Raw genomic sequence first — 18,861 nt, 5'->3', positions numbered from 1 at the left:
ATATTTTTAATTCTATAAAATAATGATATTAATTATATTAGTATATTAATTTATATAATATTAAGATTAATTAATAAATAATCTTATATTATTACATTAATAAAATTTAAAATTTTAAAAAATTTAAAACTCTTAAATATAGTTAGTTTGTAATTATTTTTTAAATTTTATAATAAATATTAACTTTTTTTATTAAATTGTATCTATCAATTTTATTTTATAATCAAAATAATAACTACGTGCAACGTACCAGTAAACTATTAGCGTAACTAAATAAAAAATTAAGACTTATATTTGTCTATACGAAGAAATCAAAGTGGCAAAATAAAAAGAGTGTATAAATATGAAATCTAATAAAAAAATTTAAAGTTTATATAAAAGATTTTCTTTCTTTATTATTAAAAAAGGCATAAAAAACTATATATATATACATTATAATTCTCCTTTACACTCAAAATTAAAGAGTCTCACACTATGCATGAGAATTAATTAAAATCCTAATTTCTTTTTATGAGTAGAAACTTTTTATATTTCAAATTGATCATTAATTTTAATTTCTATAAGAAAAATGAAATGGAATGACTTATTTTCAATTTCTTTTCCTTTTAAAATATTTTATTAGTCACATACAATTAAAATTAATTTTCCTTCCCTTAAATGACAGTCCATTCTTGAACAGTGCGAGAGGAATAAAAAAAGTTATTAAAAAGTTAAATCGCTAGATATGATCCCTTTGAATTATCCAATAAGATATAGATTTAGAATTGCAACTCTTTTTTGATACGGGTTTTGTCAGTATACTGTCTATATTCTACGTTCTATTCCCTATTAAAAAGGTTAAATCGCTTGATATGATCCCTTTGTTCCCGCAACTACAATTTCATGATCACAGCATTTAAACACCATCACGAAAAATCATCTCTACTTCTTTTAGCAGCATTTCTTCTGTTTCTTTCTTTTTTAATCTTTTGATCCATTGACATGTCGTTCTTAGATTCTGACTCATCTGATGATGTTGGCATGTATAAGAATTTTAGACAAATCAGTCGTCAACGTGGGCTCTCTCTCTCTCTCTCAATCTCAATTCTAGAATTTTATACACATATCTTTCTCTCTGTATATAGTGCATCTTCCTGTTCAGTTCAATTTTCAGTTACAGTTCACTTCAATTTCAGGCATTGTTTCATTTGGACTAGTAGCCATGTTTTTTTATCACGCTCAAGAACATACCTTTTTTCTGATAACTTCTGTACGTTATTAACCTTATTTTCCTCCAAAAAATATGTGAAGCATACTGATAGACGAAGAGGGAGTTTGTGCTCACTAGACCATCTCAAATTTGTAGAATATTGTAGTATTTTTTCTTCTTTTGATATTTTTAGAACCTAGGATTTTCCATCTTGCCTACCTATTTCATGCGTTTTTGGATTGCTCACGTTTAATATGAAATTTCTGATTATTTAGGTTTATTACATGAAATGCTTCGATTCACCAAAAAGGAGGACACGGAATCAACTTGGAAGGTATTTTGTTTTGTAGTATTTTTTACTAACTGGTTTTGTTGTTTTGCTACTCTCTTCTCGTCTTGAAAATTTAGGAGAATTATGCTTTTCTCAGGAATTTTTTTTTCTTAAAATAATCCACATATTGATAATAATCCTGCATGCATCGAATTCTTTAGACTAATCCAAATGGTGTAACTTTTCATAGGTTTTAAGACTTTGTTTCTTTCCAAACACTGAAATAAAAAGGCATTTGTATTTTGACTGCATCATTGTGTCCACACCTGCTTAACATTAGTCAAGATTATGGATCTATTAGGCATGTTTATATCTAATGGGTAACGCGTCCTGTAGAAGTGTTTTTACCATCTTGGCTCTTTTTGGGGTCTTAAAAAATTGCTTAGATAGAATCTGTTTGCTTTTTTGTTCTTTGAAGCCTTGGAGTCTGGCCATTTCGCAAATATTTTAAGTGATTGATAATGTCAGTTTTCCTTGCTCCTTTTGTCTTTCTTTAAAATTTGGTATGGACTTGAGTCGAGCGATCTCTCTGAGATATACTGTTTATGCCTTGCAATCCTTCGGATTGTTTGGCTTGATTGGAATCCTTATAATCATAGGTGGGGTTGTAATTGTGGGATATGCGCTCCATTTTCATACCATTTTATTTTACTTTTTTTGTCTATGTTATCCATCTGGTAGCTCATCCATGAGTCTAGTATTTTTTTAATTTTTGCATGTGAATTTGTCTTGGAATGAAATGCATGCCATCGTCATGAGGGTGATAATTTATGTGACTAAAACTGGGCTTAGATGATATTTAGATTATATAATTCTGCTTTAGTCCCATTTGGTCTTTGAGTTGTTCGCACATTTTTGTTTTCACAAGAATCTCCATTATGATTGTTTTGCATGATTAGCTTTTATCCTACTGGTTTTTTTTTTTTCCCCTGTTCTTCTAGACTGTTTGTTCTAAGTTATGCCAGTTCTTGCATTTCATATTTTAGGTACTCATTACGGACAACGTTACACTAAAGATCATGTCTTGTGCATTCAAGATAGCTGATCTCACACAGGAAGGAGTTTCATGTAAGAATTAGAATTGTGACCTCTGGAAATTTTGGGCTGCTTCTGCCATATTCTTACTGAATTTTTCTTTTAACATGCTTTCTGTAGGAAAGAAAAAGCTTTCTGTATTTTAATGTTGTTTTGTGGCAAAATGTTTGGAACCTTTTTACTTATGTTTTTGCTTGTTCAAAGTCGTTGCAAAGTAACAATTTGAAATTTTGTTTTGTGCTAATTATTCTTGAAAAAACTCTGCTGATTTTTAAAGATATTTATTAATTTTCATATTACAAAGTACAAAAAAATTTGTAAGAGATTCACAATCATGCATGTATACTGTTATTTCTTTCTTCAGTAGAAATGAATGTATCCTATCATGTGCTCATGGTAATGTCTTGAAGCATTTAGCTGTGCTGTTTCTTATTTTACTTGGTTACCTGGACTTTGCTGCTTCTGGCAATCATTCAAAACTGTTAAATGTCATAAATTATTGAACATATTTAAATGCATAGGATAGCAAAATTTATCAGATATTCTTCAGGTGAGTTGTGCAATTAGTGACTGGATATATATCATACACATTTCTTATCTCTGATATGGGTAAATTGATTAATGCTTTTTTAGAATGGTCAGGTATTTGGGTAAGATATTATAGCCTTCTTGCTGCAGGAGGATCCAGTCAAAGTAAACCTTAGTTATTTTCTCTTGTTCCGACATTAATCATCCTGTTCTAGTCTTCTGCTATGTCTCATCAGAAGCAAAATTGATCAGTTTATGGAAAAACTATTTAATATTAATAATTGTTGAATAAGTGAAAATGTTCTCTGTTAGTGTATGGAATAGATAATTTACAAAAAGAAAAAAAAAAGAACAGAAAAACTTCTCCTGTGGCTTATTTTATTGTTTGGCATTATTTGCATGTAGGTGAGCATGCTTTTCACCGAGATGTAGTTTATATAGTTTAAATGAGGCAGTGAAACAGTTATACTGCATGAGATATAAATTTCAGATTGATATTTCTGTCCCTCAGAATTTACCAAATCTTCTGTTTTTCCTTTTCTGTTTTCTGCAGTGGTAGAACACATATGTAGAAAAAGGCAGCCAATGCCGTTCTTGAGTGCGATATACTTCATCCAACCTACAAAGGAGAAGTAACATGCTTTGCATTGGTTGACTATTAAATAGATTTTTCTTGTGTTTCTATTTATGTCATATTACAGTAAATACGGCACTTACTTTTCTCATTCTTTGTTCCTGACTTCATAGCTTCTGATTATGTTTAGATGTCTTATTTTCTTTCTTCTCTTTTTAAGAAAAATAAATTTGGATAAATAGTACCTGCACTTGTGTTCTTATTATTGTATCTGTATCCAGTGTTGTCATGTTTTTGTCAGACATGGATGGGATGTCGCGTTTATACAAGAGGTATGTCATTGTTATTTGTTTTATGAAGATTGTGTGATTTTCTTTCCTTTTTTTTTTTTTGAATCCCACCTGGCTGTTGACTTTTTTTTTGGTTATCTTTTCTATATGGGTGAAGGGCATTTGTTTTCTTCAGCTCACCCATTTCAGAAGATCTATTGACTCTTATTAAGAAAAATAGACATGTAGTGCCTGGAATAGTTGCGTTGAAAGAGGTATAGTTTTCCATTTAATAAATGTTCTGAAACAATTCATTTGTCTACTTGGTATCTTTTTTGCTTTATCATTACTAGAAAAGTTAGGATTGATAGTGACATTTTTCTGATTTGGATGAGACAGATGAATTTGGAGTATTTTGCTATAGACAGCCAGGTATGTGACACCATCTCAGTCTAAGTTGAATATCGTATATGCATTATACTGCCAATGATTTGGTATTGTTTTATGGAATAAACTTATTATCAATTGATTAGAACATATTTATTTGTTGCCTAGTCATGTTTGATTTTGGAGCAATATTATGGATGCCTCTTGTGATCAATGGTGTTTTACCTTCCACTCTTTTTACTCTATCCACCAGATAGCTTCAATCAATGAGGATCTGAAAATTTGTTGCCATCTCTCCCCTTCCCCACCCTCTTTTTTTTTTTTTTTTTTTTCTTTTTTCTTTTTTTGTTAAATTTAGAAAAGTAAAACAGTTTTACTTCTGTAAAATGGTAATTGAGCACTTTCTTTTTTTAATTGCCTTTGTGCATTCTCTCTTTTCATAGTTTTTGACGACTTCATATATTCACTACATTGTTCTTTTTCTCCTTTAGTGTTCCCCTATACATTTTCCATGTATCAGGATGTATCCTTTTCATTTAAGAACTTTTGATTAAGTCATTGGTTACCTAAATCATTGATGCGGACAAATGAAACATCACGAAAAAACAAAATCCATAGAATCAAGAGATTTAGGATTTTGGTCGAATATTTACAATTTCAATACCCAAAGGGTATTTCTGTAATTTCCAACTTTGCTGGAAGAGTAGTTAAAAATTTATTTTAAGAGCCATTTTTTTTTTCAGTCAGATTTAGGAATTTTAATTGGTTTAGTATTTTCCAGTTAAGATTCCTAATCCAAGTAGTGTTAAGATTAGTTGAATTTATATATACCTAGGCTTGTAATAGTTGAGAGTTCAGTTCTGGCAGATATTAATTTAATAAAACTTACAGCAGTGTTGCTATTTTGCATTGTGTTATCCAATTCTTCCTTAGGTGTGACTCTGAAGGAACCTTTTCTTGGGTGTGATTCTTAGAAGCTCTTTTATCTTTTTTTTGCTCATTAAAGTATCAGATCTCAAATCATGTCATAAACATCAGATTTCAGCCTTTAACTTCTCTATTTTCCACAAATTTACTTGTAGAACAGTTTACTCTTAGTCTGTCATCAATCATAAGTCATGGTTTCATGTTCTCTGTTCAGAATAGACATAAGCCACACCATCCTATCTCCAGAATGTCCCGTCTCTGATATTTCATAACTCTTAGGCATCATTGCTTTTGTTGCACAGCAACATGGGATAAAAAGAATAATTATCAAGGTGTCGCAAATGAAAGAAATAAGAGTTGAAAGATTGGTGTAATTTACCACTTGCTTGATCACAACCATCAAAATGGGAACAGATCTGTATGGTAGGCTTCATTTTAACTGGGTTGAAAAGATTAATTACTATAAATTTATGATGGCTAAATATTGTAGTTGTTCTGGAAAAATTCAGATCTAGATGTAAGGGAAAATGAAAAAGAAAAAGAGTGCGCAATGTATGTTGAATAGTGGACCCCGAGTGTGAATTTGGCCTCTGCTTACTTTGCAGTCAGGGTACAATTTTATTGTCTTGTAAAATGTTTACTAACTAAAAGCTCATGAAATTACCACTTGTGAAGTCTATCGAACACAAATAAAAATGTACTTTATACTTATCATTGATAAAATGATAGAAAAAGAATATTACAAGTAAAATAATGATTATAAATTAATCGTGACCAAGAATTTTTAAACTTTTTTCTTTAATCTTATTCATTAAAATAATAATGATGATGTGAATTTTTTAATACAAAGAAAATCCAACATAGTACCTTTCTAGGTAAAGATTTTTTAACTGTCGAATTTAAATAAACATAAAGTCAAATATTTTAATACATTATAATTCTTTTGTTTAAAAATGTCTTGCATAATTTGTAATTTATACATTTGTAAGAAATTCATAAAATATAAGAAGTAAGAATTTAAGCATATTTTAAGTGAATCTCATCTTTAAATACATGAAAGAGTAGAAATGATTTTATACTTTAGGTCCTATAACTTTTTAAGTAAATCTGCATTTTAAGTGAATCTATACTCGAGGCAATCTCAATATGCACTTTCAACTCCTGAACATTTTTAAAATTAAATTAAAATATAATAATGAAATTAAGTTGTATTATTATAAAACATTATAGATAATGCATGATTAGAAATTACTTAGGCATTTCTTTAGATGATATACTTGTGATAATGCTTGGTTGCTTTTGTATGTATATGTAAAGGTAAAATGAAAAAAGAAAAGAAAAGTTGTGGAGTTGCAGAAAATCAAAGAGAAATGCATAGAAAGTAACAGACCATTGGAAAAAAATGGCAAAGTGTAATCTGTTAAAGTTAGACAAAATTAGAAAAGCAAAAGAAATAGAATATCTGAACTCTGAAAAAAGTTACAATTACGTTAAAAGCAAAATCCAAAAAAACAGAATGGAATTATTTAAAAAAATTTATAATGCTGATAAATTTGAAAAGCTGAAATTAGGTTAAGGTGATAAGACATTTTTGTCATTTGATAGTAAATAGGTGTTAGGTGCTTAACAAGTGCCATTTGTCTCTGTCTCATCCATTTTTTTCTTTTTACCCTTCTATTGAACTAATTCTTGAATTCTATAATTGTGCATGGGCATTCCACAAATTACAAGTGAATAGTACCAAGCTTCTGCTCTTTTTATATAGTATCGAAAAACAGTTTCTTCTCTTACAGGTTTTAATGTATTAAGGTTTTTCCATTGGTGATGGTGCTTTCTTGATCTTGCTTCTTCTTCTTCTGTGCCTCATCATCATCACATGGTTTATCCTCATTATTAGTGTTTTTTTCTGTGTAATTTCAAATGCGACGTTCTTCATACAGGGTTTTGTTACTGACAATATGACTGCTTTGGAGGAACTTTTTGGAGAGGAAGAGGATTTTTGCAAAGGTGATGCATCTCTAAATGTGATGGCTACTCGCATTGCTACAGTTTTTGCTTCTTTAAAGGTATTATAATTATTTTTCTGTTGTGGTTCACATTGTTTGGATAATAATCTTAGGTATGCAATTTATCTTGTTTCAGGAATTTCCTTCTATTCGCTATCGTGCTGCCAAGTTCCTGGATGCAGCCACAGTGACACCTTTTCATGATCTCATCCCTACAAAACTTGCTGCTAGAGTTTGGGACCGTCTAATACATTATAAAAGAAAACTTAAGAACTTTCCTCAGACAGAAACATGTGAGATGCTTATCCTAGACAGATCTGTAGATCAGGTAACCATATGTTCTGTATTGACTTATTATATGCTTATTGTGTGGCTTGGTATGATGTATTTATTTTGCATTTTCTAGATTGCTCCTGTTATACACGAGTGGACATATGATGCCATGTGCCATGATTTACTGAATTTGGACGGGAATAAATATGTGCATGAGGTAAGTTATAGATTTATATCTACATTAGCTCTTACTAGATATTTTTTTGGATATTGTAAATCAAGAAATTCGACTGTTCAGATTCCTAGTAAAAAAGGTGGGCCTCCTGAGATAAAAGAGGTTATTTTAGATGAACATGATCCTGTATGGCTTGAGCTTCGCCATGCACATATAGCGGATGTAAGTTTGGCATAAATGTTGTTTATTTCTTCTGAACCTCCATGTTGTGAATACTCATTTAGTTATGCCTACCTTGTCAGGCTAGTGAACGGTTACATGAGAAGGTGGCCAGCTTTGTGTCAAAGAATAAAGCTGCTCATATCCAACATGTTTCAAGGTTCGTGTAAAGTTCATTTTGCTTTTCCTATTGATATATAACATTATAGATAAATGCTGTTTTATGGTACATTCTGTGATAGTTTTGAAATGAGAAGAAAAAATCTTTTAAGACACAAGCATGTGAATTGATTGATATTTGTAAAAGTAGAAAATAAATGTGAAATTGTTGTTATTTTTCTATTGATCATGGAAGTATATATATATATATATATATATATAATTGGAGAAGTTTCTATTCTAGAATATTCTAATCTCTAGAATCATCTCTAATAAATTATACTCTATCTTCTATTAATTACTCCATATTCTATAATATTCTAGATTATTCTACAACACTCCCCCTCAAGCTGGCGCATAGATATTAATCATGCCCAGCTTGTTACAAAAGTAGTCCACTCTAACTCCATTCAAAGCTTTCGTAAATATATCCCTTATCTGTTCTCCTGTCTTCACATAACTAGTAGTGATTAGACCCTGTTGTAGTTTTTTACGAAAAAAGTGACAATCAATCTCGATGTGTTTTGTTCGCTCATGAAACACTGGATTAGCAGCAATGTGAAGTGCAACTTTATTATCACACTAAAGTCTTGCCGGCAGAAGTTGGTATATCCATATAATTTCACATGATGCTTTTGCCATAGCTCTGTATTCTGACTCCGCGCTTGATCAGGATACAATATTTTGCTTCTTGCTTTTCCATAAGACTAGATTCCCTCCAAGAAAAACACAATAGCCTGTAGTGGACCTTCTGTCCATTTTAGAACCTGCCCAATCTGCATTCGAGAAGCATTCGATTTGAGTGTGCCCATGATTTTGATAGAGAATTCCTCGTCCTGGAGCTCCTTTTAGATAACACAATATTTGTTCTAAGGCTGCCCAATGATGAACTGTTGGAGCTGCCATAAATTTACTAACAACACTAACTGAATAGGCAATATCAGGTCGAGTTATTATAAGGTAATTCAACTTTCCAACTAGCCGTCTATATCTTTCAGGATGCTCAAATAATTTACCATCTTCTGTGAATTTCATATTAGGACGCATTGGTGCATTGCACGGTTTTGCCCCCAGTTTTCCCACTTCTTGCAGTAAATCAAGGACATATTTTCGCTGGGACAAAAAGATACCTTTCTTGCTTCTCATTATCTCAATACCTAAAAAATATTTCAGATTTCCCATATCCTTCGTGTGAAACTGGGAATGAAGGAAGGACCTAAGTGGTGAAATGCTTGTAGAATCACTCCCAGTGATGACAATGTCATCCACATATACCACTAACAGAATGATGCCAGATTCCGAGTGTTTATAGAAAACTGAGTGATCAGATTTGCATTTTCTCATCCCAAATATCTCAACAGCTTCACTGAATTTTCCAAACCAAGCTCGCGGGCTTTGTTTCAACCCATATAATGATTTCTGAAGATGACATACCTTCCCAGACTCCCCCTGAGCAACAAATCCAGGTGGTTGCTCCATATAAACTTCTTCCTTAGGATCACCATGAAGAAAGGCATTTTTTATGTCCAGTTGATGTAATGGCCAGTCATGTGTAGCGGCCAGAGAGATGAAAATCCGAACAGATGCCATTTTAGCAATAGGAGAGAAAGTATCAGAATAATCCACTCCATAAGTTTGAGCATAGCCTTTTGCTACTAAGCGGGCTTTGAGGCGAGCCACTGATCTATCCAGATTAACTTTGATGGTAAATACCCATTTACATCCGATCGCCTTTTTGCCTGCAGGTAAGTCAACCAATTGTCAAGTACTATTTGCATCTAATGCATTCATCTCTTCTATCATGGTGTGGCGCCAACCAGAGTGAGATAAAGCTTCATGCACTGTTTTGGGAATAGTGATGGAATCAATAGAGGCAATAAAAGAATAGGAAGAAGGTGACAAATGATCATAAGATACAAAGGAAGAAATGGGGTAAGTGCACTGACGCTTACCTTTCCGAATGGCAATAGGAAGGTCCAAGTCGGGAGAAGGATCTGATGATGAAGAAGCCATAGGTACAGGACATGAATCGCTGGAAACCGGCCTTCTGGGATAGACATGGTGAATAGGTGGTCGCTGAATTTGTGGTGGATTAGAGTCCGTAGCTACTATGCTGGTAGTCGTATAAATCAACCAATCATCATCCTCAGCTTGTTCTGAAGAAGGCGATACAGAGAAAACTGTCACGTCAGGACTAAAGGGCAATAAAACATTAAGCTCCTCATAAGTACGCTTAAAGTTCATAAAATAAGCAGTGAGAGATTGATCTTGCTGTTCAGTACGATGAAAGCTCCGACACATCATAAATACGAGAGATATTGCCTTTACCCGAATACATAAAATCCAGATAATCCATTAATTCCTTAACATACTCACAGTGATCAATGAGAGGAAGTATTTCACCGTCAATTGAGTTCCTCAGCTGTAAGAATATGCGGGCATCATCTGTTAACCAAGCTTCCTTGGTATTGTCATCCGGAGGATTATCTGTCAAGTGATAAGCCTTGTTGATGCTTCGTAAATACACACGTACAGTTTTGCTACATCCAAGAAAATTGGACCAATTTAATTTTTGATCCGTAATTTTCGTCATTGTCGGAATAATATCAGTAGTGACAGAAACTGATTTAGTAACATTCATGATTACAACAGTAGGCAGCAGAGAACAAAATGGATAATAGCAATGTCCAAATAACAAAGACACAGGCAACAAAGCAAGAAACACCACAAGAATCTCATAATACTGCTCAGTAGGGCAAAAAATTATTTTTAACAAATGATTGCTCACTTGAGCAATCTGAAGCAAAGGAGGATCAAATAATTAGATTAGGCTCTGATACCATGTCAAAGTAGAAAATAAATCTGAAATTGTTGTTATTTTTCTATTGATCATGGAAGTATATATATATATATACAATTGGAGAAGTTTCTATTATAGAATATTCTAATCTCTAGAATCATCTCTAATTAATTACACTCTATCTTCTATTAATTACTCCATATTCTATAATATTCTAGATTATTCTACAACAATATTGATGAGATATTTTCTTGCAACAAAAGGTCTTCATTGCAAGTCTATGAAAAGTTGTGTGTTCTCAATAATTTTGGCTCTTCTTTATTGATATCTATTGATTGATATTGATGAGATATTTTGTTGCAACAAAAGGTCTTCATCTCAAGTCTATGAATATTGTGCGTTCTCAATATTTCTGGCTCTTCTTTATCAGTATCATTTTGTTGGGGAGACATTGATGTGTGGGTAGAGCATCAATGAAGTTTTCAAATAACAGGGAGTACCTCACTTCTCATAGTGGTGCTCCTTTGGCTTTTTTGGTAATTCAAAAGGAATGATGATAGGTAACCTGTTATCCCTTTTCTATTTCTGGTGACAGATGCTTAGGGTGGGTATAAGGTGGAGGGTAAGTGATTTATTGTTATGGTCCCTTGTTATAGATCGAATTATGGTCTGTGAACTTGAAAATCAAAATGTGGATTAGTGTTCGGTTTGCTCTTTTGAGCGTTTCTGCCCTTGTGACCTATTTTGTGAATTAACTGAATTTGGGCTCTTTAAGAGAGAACCCAACGGTCTTACTAACAACACCGGATTTTTGGAATTCAACTTGTTTTCTTTCATCGAACAAACTTGATTATAATACATTACAAAGATATCTACCCTATTTAACCAAAAAAAAAAAAGATATCTACCCTAAAGCAGAAACTTTCCACTAAGATAACTGCTATTCCTAATGAAGTAACCACTTAACTAAAAAAAATTACTGCTATCCTCACTTTTTTGAATCACCAGCTGCTGCCTGTACTTCCTTCTCAGATGTTGCCAACACTTTCTTTTTCTTCTGACCATGAGTGAAGTGTCTATAAACAAGCCCTTGAAATGTGTTTGGAGTGAGCTTGACTGTAACATCACTTCCCCCCTTATCATCGCACTTTTCCTTAAGTGCAAAGGATGGATAATTTAGACATATCTTCGACATCTTCCCAAGACGCATCAGCAGGGGAAAGTCCCTCTCAGTTAACAATACTTCAAGACGCCCCCCTTGCAAATGGTTATCTAAAATCGCTTGAGGAGTCGGGCAAAGCTCACCTTTATGAACAACAGGCAGACTTGTGTGGGCATTTGTAACAGGTCCAACAAACCTGTTTAGGATTTTAGGTTGTAAGTTGGTCATCTCCTCTTTTCTCAGTGGGGATCATGAAGCTTGGGTGCGGGGAGGTTGGTGATTCTTTTAGGGGCATGTTTAGGTGACTGGTTATGCAGGCTGAGAGTTGAGATGAATATTATTTCGAGAAGGCTGTGGATCTAAAGTATGGAATTAGATTAGGTTTTCACTGAAGGTAATTGTCATGGTCCAGCTAGGGTGTCACAGACAGTCATTGATGGCACTATCGTAGAAATTTTTTAAAAAAGTTAGCTTGCAAAAGAGAAAAGGGGAATGCATGGTTTAACAGCTATCAGTGGGAAAGAGTAGTAATGGTCCATCGTGGGGTATGGTGGCTATAATAGCCTTAATTAATGTTCTTTTCTCCTGTCATTCTAAATAATTATCTTTAGGGCCCACAATGTGATATTGGGGCAAAAAGCTTTTGGACATTGGCAGTTGTTTGATACCAAGGGATGGATGACTCCTGCAGTTAGAAAATATGCATATAGTTTTTGGCAGATTTCTTTCTTTCTCCATCCTTGTGTCCTCAGTTTGCCATGCACGATGCGTTCATTTTTCAATTTATGATATTAGTAATTTGTACTTAATTCTCAGTGTTTAGGCAGATATGCTATTACATCATGTAAATTTTCTTAGTTGTCTGTTCTCTAGACATAAGGCTTTTGGATTATGAGGTGCTGTCATGATATATTTCTCACTTTGAAGTCTCACTTCTTGTAGAAATGGTGAACCTTCTTTCCGGGACTTGCAAGAGATGGTTCAAGCGTTGCCAGAATATGGCCAACAGATGCACAAGCTCTCTCTTCATGTAGAGGTTGGTGTCTTGCTTCTAACAGCAAGTGCTTGTTATTACTAAAAGAACTTTATTTAATTGGAAAATCCTCTCTCTCTCTCTCTCTCAACTGCCCCATGATATACTATTTGAAACATTCAATTTGTAATTCAAGTCTAGTGGAAGTGCTTGTCATGATTTTCTTGGTTTGATACTTCTGGTGCATATTCCAAGCCATTGCTTTCTTCAAGTTAATTAACATAATCACTTAGTACTCCAATTGTATATGTTGCTTATTGGTAAGTAATTTCCAGATTTGGCTTTGCTGACGGCCTATTTTATGCCAAAATAATCTGCTACCATGGTCTTTGACTGCATTGACTCTTGTCCTGTGATTGGTTTTGCTAGCGCATTAGTTACCAGACATTTGTTTAAAAGACTGTTTTGGTGTAGTTCATGGTCTTTGTTCTTGTTTCTTAATGACCAGCTCTCAACCCACATCCTATGCATGGACGTCTTTCGCAAATTTTTCCTTTGAATGGTAGTACTTTTCTTTTTTCTTTTTCTTTTCCAAGTAAAGTGATGCTATGGCTTTAGTATGAAGCATGTATTAGTAAGAAGTGTGGATGTTCTTGGGCATAAAGTTCAAGTAGCGGAAATATCAAAATAAGTTAAACCAGATTTTAGGTTTGGATCATACCAGTGACAAAATGGAACAGGAAGCTTGTGTTTAATTAAGAATGTTAGAGATAAAAGTAGAAGATGGTGCAAGATGGATAGTTCTCTTACAAGTTGGAACTATGTTTAGTTGCTGAATAATTTAAAATGTTTCAGGATGCATATTGAGTATTAACGAGTATTGATGCAACACATTTCTATGATACAAGCTCTCTGTGCAATCTTTTTATCCATTGGCCATCCATATGTATGAAAGTGACCTCTTTGTTTGAAAGTGATTCTCAATATCTGGAAGCAATAGTTTCCCCAGAAGAGATTGATCTTGCTCAATATATCATTATTTGCCTAACCAGCTTTATATGCTTTGGTCATTAATGGAGTTGTATCTTTTGATCTTTATGGTCTATCAAGTTGGGTGCTAAGGAATCTGACCGTGGAGGTTTTTTACTGGGTTGATTTGGTGAATTTGGAAGTAGAGGAGTTATAAGGCCAGAAGACAAGACGATTCAATTTAGGTTTGTTATATTTGAGCTTCACCAGCTAGAGATGCTTGGTGGATGACCTTTAAAAAACATATCATGGATGGTGCAGTTAGTGGGAATCATATACATGCATTAGGATTGATATTTTTTAAAATGGTCAGGGCCTTGGCTTGGCCGATATGTTATTATTATCCAGATATATATGTATCTGAAAATGGAATTTGTGTCCCTTGCAGGATATTTTAAACTTTCCCTGAGAGAATTTAAAAGAAAACTCAATTGTATTAGTCGACTCCCAAGTGGTTGTGCACCTTTTTTTCTATCCCGAGATGTAAGCATGCTTGGTAGGTGTTTGCACAATACAGTTTAAGGTGAAAGAGCATATGTAATTTGTCAGCTCTGTTTTCCCTTAATTTTGTCTTCACCTATGGGCAAGATCAGTCCCTGGATACATGCATTATCCAATTCAATGTACAAGTCTAAGTAGCACATTTTAGGTACTGCTCGGAATGGTGAGTGTTTTGTGTAAGCTGGTCTACTTACAGTGTGAAAAGAGTAACTCAGCTTTGTCAACTAAAAGTTATTTCTTTTTGTCTTATAAACACTGGACGAGATCATGAACGTTAGAAGTAATAGATTATCTACTGACTCAGAATTTTTGTATTGCCAAGTTTTAATGCGAATTACATTTAATGGATGCAGATTGCAGTAAAAATTAACAGAATCATTATGGAGTTGGGGCTTCGAGACATAGGGCAACTGGAGCAGGACCTAGTCTTTGGAGATGCAGGAATGAAGGATGTAATCAATTTTTTAACTAAAAAGGAGGTGATAATTTTTAGGAGATTATGGCAGAAGCAGCATAAGTTGTCTAATTTACTTACAAGTTCTAATTACCGCTTATGCAGGATGCATCTCGTGAAAATAAGCTGCGCTTGTTGATGATTCTTGCTGCCGTTTATCCTGAGAAGTTTGACAGTAAAGAGGATCTTGATCTAATGAAGGTTGGACTCATTTTCCCCTTTTCCTGCTAAATTAGAGTTCTTGTTCCTTTTGAAGTTAGTTTATTAAAATCGCGCCTTTCCTAACTTGAATTAGTATTGACATATTGTTATCAATGCCTTCCAGTTATCGAGATTATCACAATGTGATATTGATGCTGTGAAAAATATGAGATTGCTTGGATGTCCAGAGTCTAAAAAAAGTTCTGCTGGACCTTTCTCTCTGAAGTTTGATATTCATAAGGTAGGTATACGTGGCTGAAATGTTGCTTCTGTTTGATCATCTCTAATCCTATGCTTGTGTTATCTCTTTCTGCTCAATTGCCAGAAGCGTGCTGTCAGAAAAGACCGAGCTGGTGCTGAAGAAACATCATGGCAATTATCACGGTTTTACCCTATGATAGAGGTACAACTAAATTAAGGATAATTTTCTGCGTATCATTTTGTACTTACGTTAGATTTTTTCTTCTTTATTAGCAACGAATTTCATATGAAAGATTACCATTCATTGCTTAATGAGTTCCAATTTTTGGCAACATTTGAAACAAAACACTGTTTCGCTGGTGCTGCTACATTCAATCATCCGTGACGAATATCTCTGCACTTCATTAGGTTATTTTCTCTGTTTCTTTTTTTTTTCACATGTTTTTGAATCCTCCTTGCCTTTCTGCCACTTTTCTTGAATGTTTGGTGGTATGGATATTCACTGTGGCCACTTGTTGGCAAGGGAGCGCTTGCCATTTAAATGGTGCATAGGTTGAACTTCTTCTTATGAGAAAGAATAGATAAACTATTTCCATAATTTTAAAATATAAGCTACTTGTTTTATTTTTGTCATTTTGATGTATAAATTTAGATTATGTTCACGAAACTTGCTGAAAAGCTCTGTTTTTCAGGAACTGATTGAAAAACTTAACAAAGGAGAACTATCCAAGGATGAATATCCATGTTTAAATGACCCAAGTGAAACTTCCCATTGGACACACCAAACCGTATCAACAAATCATTCAGTGACTTCAAGACGGACACCAACATGGGCGCGACCTCGGAACTCTAACGATAGGTATTCAAGATGCCGTTCTTCCTCTTTATTGCATAGGCACTTTGGTGCATGAGCTGGGAAACCAATTGCACTGGATTCTTTGATAATTTTCTGCCCTTTATTATTATTAGCAGCTGAAGGTTAATAGTTTGAAGATGTCGTATTACATTCTTGGTTTGCTAAGGATCTCCCATAAGCTAAATAGTGGTTTTTCAGCTTGCTATCCTTGCGTCCCCTGATCTAATGTTTGCTTGACTGCTTAATACAGGGATTCAGGATTAAGGCATGCATCTATTGATTTCAAAAAGATGGGGAGACGTATTTTTGTTTTTATTGCAGGTGGAGCTACTAGATCTGAGGTATGAAGAGTTTAATATCAAATCTATTTTAATGGCTGTTTTTTTATAGATAAGCTTACAATTTACTCTCTCGCTCTCTCTCATGATTATCCTCAGCTAAGCGTATGCCACAAGCTTACAAAGAAGCTACAAAGAGAAGTTGTTCTAGGATCGTCGAGTCTTGATGATTCTTCAGAGTTTATTACGGTAATTTGTTCTCTATAGTTTTCACTCTCCATTGTTACTCTTCCATTACCAGTGAAATCTTCTGGCCTAAGGATGTTGTGTTTCTTAAAACGCAGAAACTAAAGCTATTGAAGGCACACGAACTCTCATTGGATGATCTACAGCTGTCAAATGTTGTGGGGATGACTGGCGGACAATAAGCTCTTAGGTTTTCCGATCCCATTTGTATTCCTAGACGCATACTTGCAAGTCAGGCTTCACTTGTTCACTACTATAACGTTCACTCGGTGCATTTTCAGTTAGTAGGCGTTTATCTAGGTTCATCCGTTATAAGTGAGGTAGCAATGTCTATAACTGGTTGAGAGCTTGTTAGCTGTACAGATTTTGCAAGTGATCAATTTATAGCAACTCTTGCATAATGGACCAGGGAAGAGAGATCAATTTATTTTAACCCAACTTCAAAGAGAGGATAAAGACACGACATCGTTTCCCCGTACGAATAGTTTAATGCACTATGATATCGGCACCAAGAGAATAAAAAGTGAAAAGAAAAAAAAGAATTAGGATCTTCCCATGTTTGGGCAAATACAATATTCATATTAGATTTTAATTTTTGGTTAAAATTTCATTTTATTTGAAGAAAAAAGAAAAAAAATAAAATTGAAATAATAAAATTGAAAGTGATATTTAGTGTTATAAAATATATTGACTTACTAATATGTACGTTATGTAAAATGAAAATGATAAAATCGAAAATGATAAATTTAGAAAGATATTTAGTGGTAGAAAATATATTAATTTACTAATGTGGAATTTATTTGAAAATTCTACATATTTTATTAGAATTTAGTTTAACTATAGTCAATTTTACATAAACTTGATTATGTAGAATTCTAAGTTAATTTTTTTTTTTATTCAAAGCACATAAATTTTGGATTTGTAAATGAAGTGTATAAATTTTAAGGATTTCAAAAAAATATAATAATTTAAAATTAAACTATTGAGATTTAATTAAAAGTGAATTTTAAATTTTCAAAAAAGTTAACAACATTTCATTCATCCACCATTCGAGATTTTATAAATGAGAAAATTTCACTATTTATTCATTTTTTAAAAATAATAACATCAATATTTCTATTTTTTAATTTTTTAAAAATTATCTACTGTTGTTTTTTAAAATACATGTTCTTTATCTTTTCTGTTGGGTTTTCCGGTCAAACAATGACGTCAAGTGCTATTGTGTCTCACCCAAGAATTTTTAGGATGGAGTCGGCGTTGGATTTGGCAAAGGAGACCGCCAGGAGGCTAAACCGATGACAACAATGAGAGAGGAATAAGGCTTGAATCTTTGCATCGCCGATTTGCTGGATCTAAGTTGTTTCTGGCGAAGCAAAATGTGGAAGGGAGTTGGCGACGTTGGAAAGATCTTATGGCTGGACTTTGGGAGGCTAATGGCTGGAGGAAGGAGAAAAGAAGAGAGAGAATCGAAGAGAGAAAAAGAGAGTTATATGAAGGAGTCAAAATCAATTTTCTGCATAAAGTGAAATATAAATACTTAACATATACCATAATTTAGTAAACATATACCTTTTGTTATTGAGTAATTTTTAAGTTGCATTCTACTTTATTTTAAAAAATTTCAAATACCTAAAATATATTATTATTTGGCAAACCTATATCTTTTTTTGAGTTTGCATTTTTTTTTATTTGAAAAAAGTTTACCTAATGTATACTATTTTTTTATTAAACATATACCTTTTATTATTATTATTTTTATTTTATAAATATTTCATATTATTTTTCGCTTTTTAAAATACTTGTAAATACTATGAATTTTGACTAAATTATTCATTTAAATTTTAATATTGAAAGAATTTGATATTTGATATTATTAATATTTAAACATAAATATAATTAAAAATTAATATATATTTTATTTGGTGTATGTAAAAAATTATACAAGATATATTTTTTTCTTTAGTATATATCTAATATATACTTTTTTCACATTGTAGCAATTTATCTTCTTTTTCATTTATGATATTCTTGATGCATCTCCAAATTCTTAAATAAATAAAATACCTTTTAGATTTATTTATTTATTTA

At 33.0% G+C, this 18,861-nt stretch overlaps 1 protein-coding gene across 4 annotated transcripts; it reads left to right on the top strand.

Moving 5' to 3' along the window:
• The first annotated feature begins 842 nt into the window (after positions 1–842).
• On the top strand, positions 843–17,174 carry LOC8261873 (SNARE-interacting protein KEULE). Of its 4 annotated transcripts, none has more exons than XM_025159686.2 (21): positions 843–1,054; positions 1,465–1,523; positions 2,507–2,588; positions 3,637–3,715; positions 3,939–3,989; positions 4,105–4,201; positions 4,326–4,358; positions 7,181–7,306; positions 7,383–7,574; positions 7,653–7,736; positions 7,818–7,916; positions 7,997–8,073; positions 12,977–13,070; positions 14,891–15,016; positions 15,097–15,192; positions 15,317–15,433; positions 15,521–15,595; positions 16,086–16,252; positions 16,500–16,590; positions 16,687–16,776; positions 16,872–17,174. In XM_025159686.2, exons 1-21 carry the CDS (start codon positions 982–984, stop codon positions 16,953–16,955), a joined length of 1,992 nt encoding a protein of 663 aa, XP_025015454.1. In that variant the 5' UTR covers positions 843–981; the 3' UTR covers positions 16,956–17,174. The 4 variants fall into 4 exon arrangements, 2 of the variants coding, with proteins under 2 accessions (XP_025015454.1, XP_002511854.2); XM_002511808.4 differs by having other exon boundaries at positions 15,518–15,595; XR_007215906.1 differs by lacking the exons at positions 16,500–16,590; positions 16,687–16,776; positions 16,872–17,174 and adding an exon at positions 15,667–15,801 and having other exon boundaries at positions 16,086–16,258.
• Positions 17,175–18,861: the final 1,687 nt, after the last annotated feature.

Source organism: Ricinus communis, chromosome 1 (genome assembly GCF_019578655.1).
Source record: "Ricinus communis isolate WT05 ecotype wild-type chromosome 1, ASM1957865v1, whole genome shotgun sequence".
In the NCBI taxonomy this organism is placed as follows: domain Eukaryota; kingdom Viridiplantae; phylum Streptophyta; class Magnoliopsida; order Malpighiales; family Euphorbiaceae; genus Ricinus; species Ricinus communis.
Note: the sequence above shows the minus strand (reverse complement) of the source record. Positions and strands in the feature narration are given on the sequence as shown.

Bases quoted from the DNA above. Each gene is read 5' to 3' on its own strand.
- LOC8261873 (XM_002511808.4), top strand. From the start codon at position 982: ATGTCGTTCTTAGATTCTGACTCATCTGATGATGTTGGCATGTATAAG. The intron at 1,524-2,506 runs GTATTTTGTTTT...TTCATATTTTAG, and splicing joins ACACGGAATCAACTTGGAAG to GTACTCATTACGGACAACGT. The intron at 16,777-16,871 runs GTAATTTGTTCT...CTTAAAACGCAG, and splicing joins ATTCTTCAGAGTTTATTACG to AAACTAAAGCTATTGAAGGC.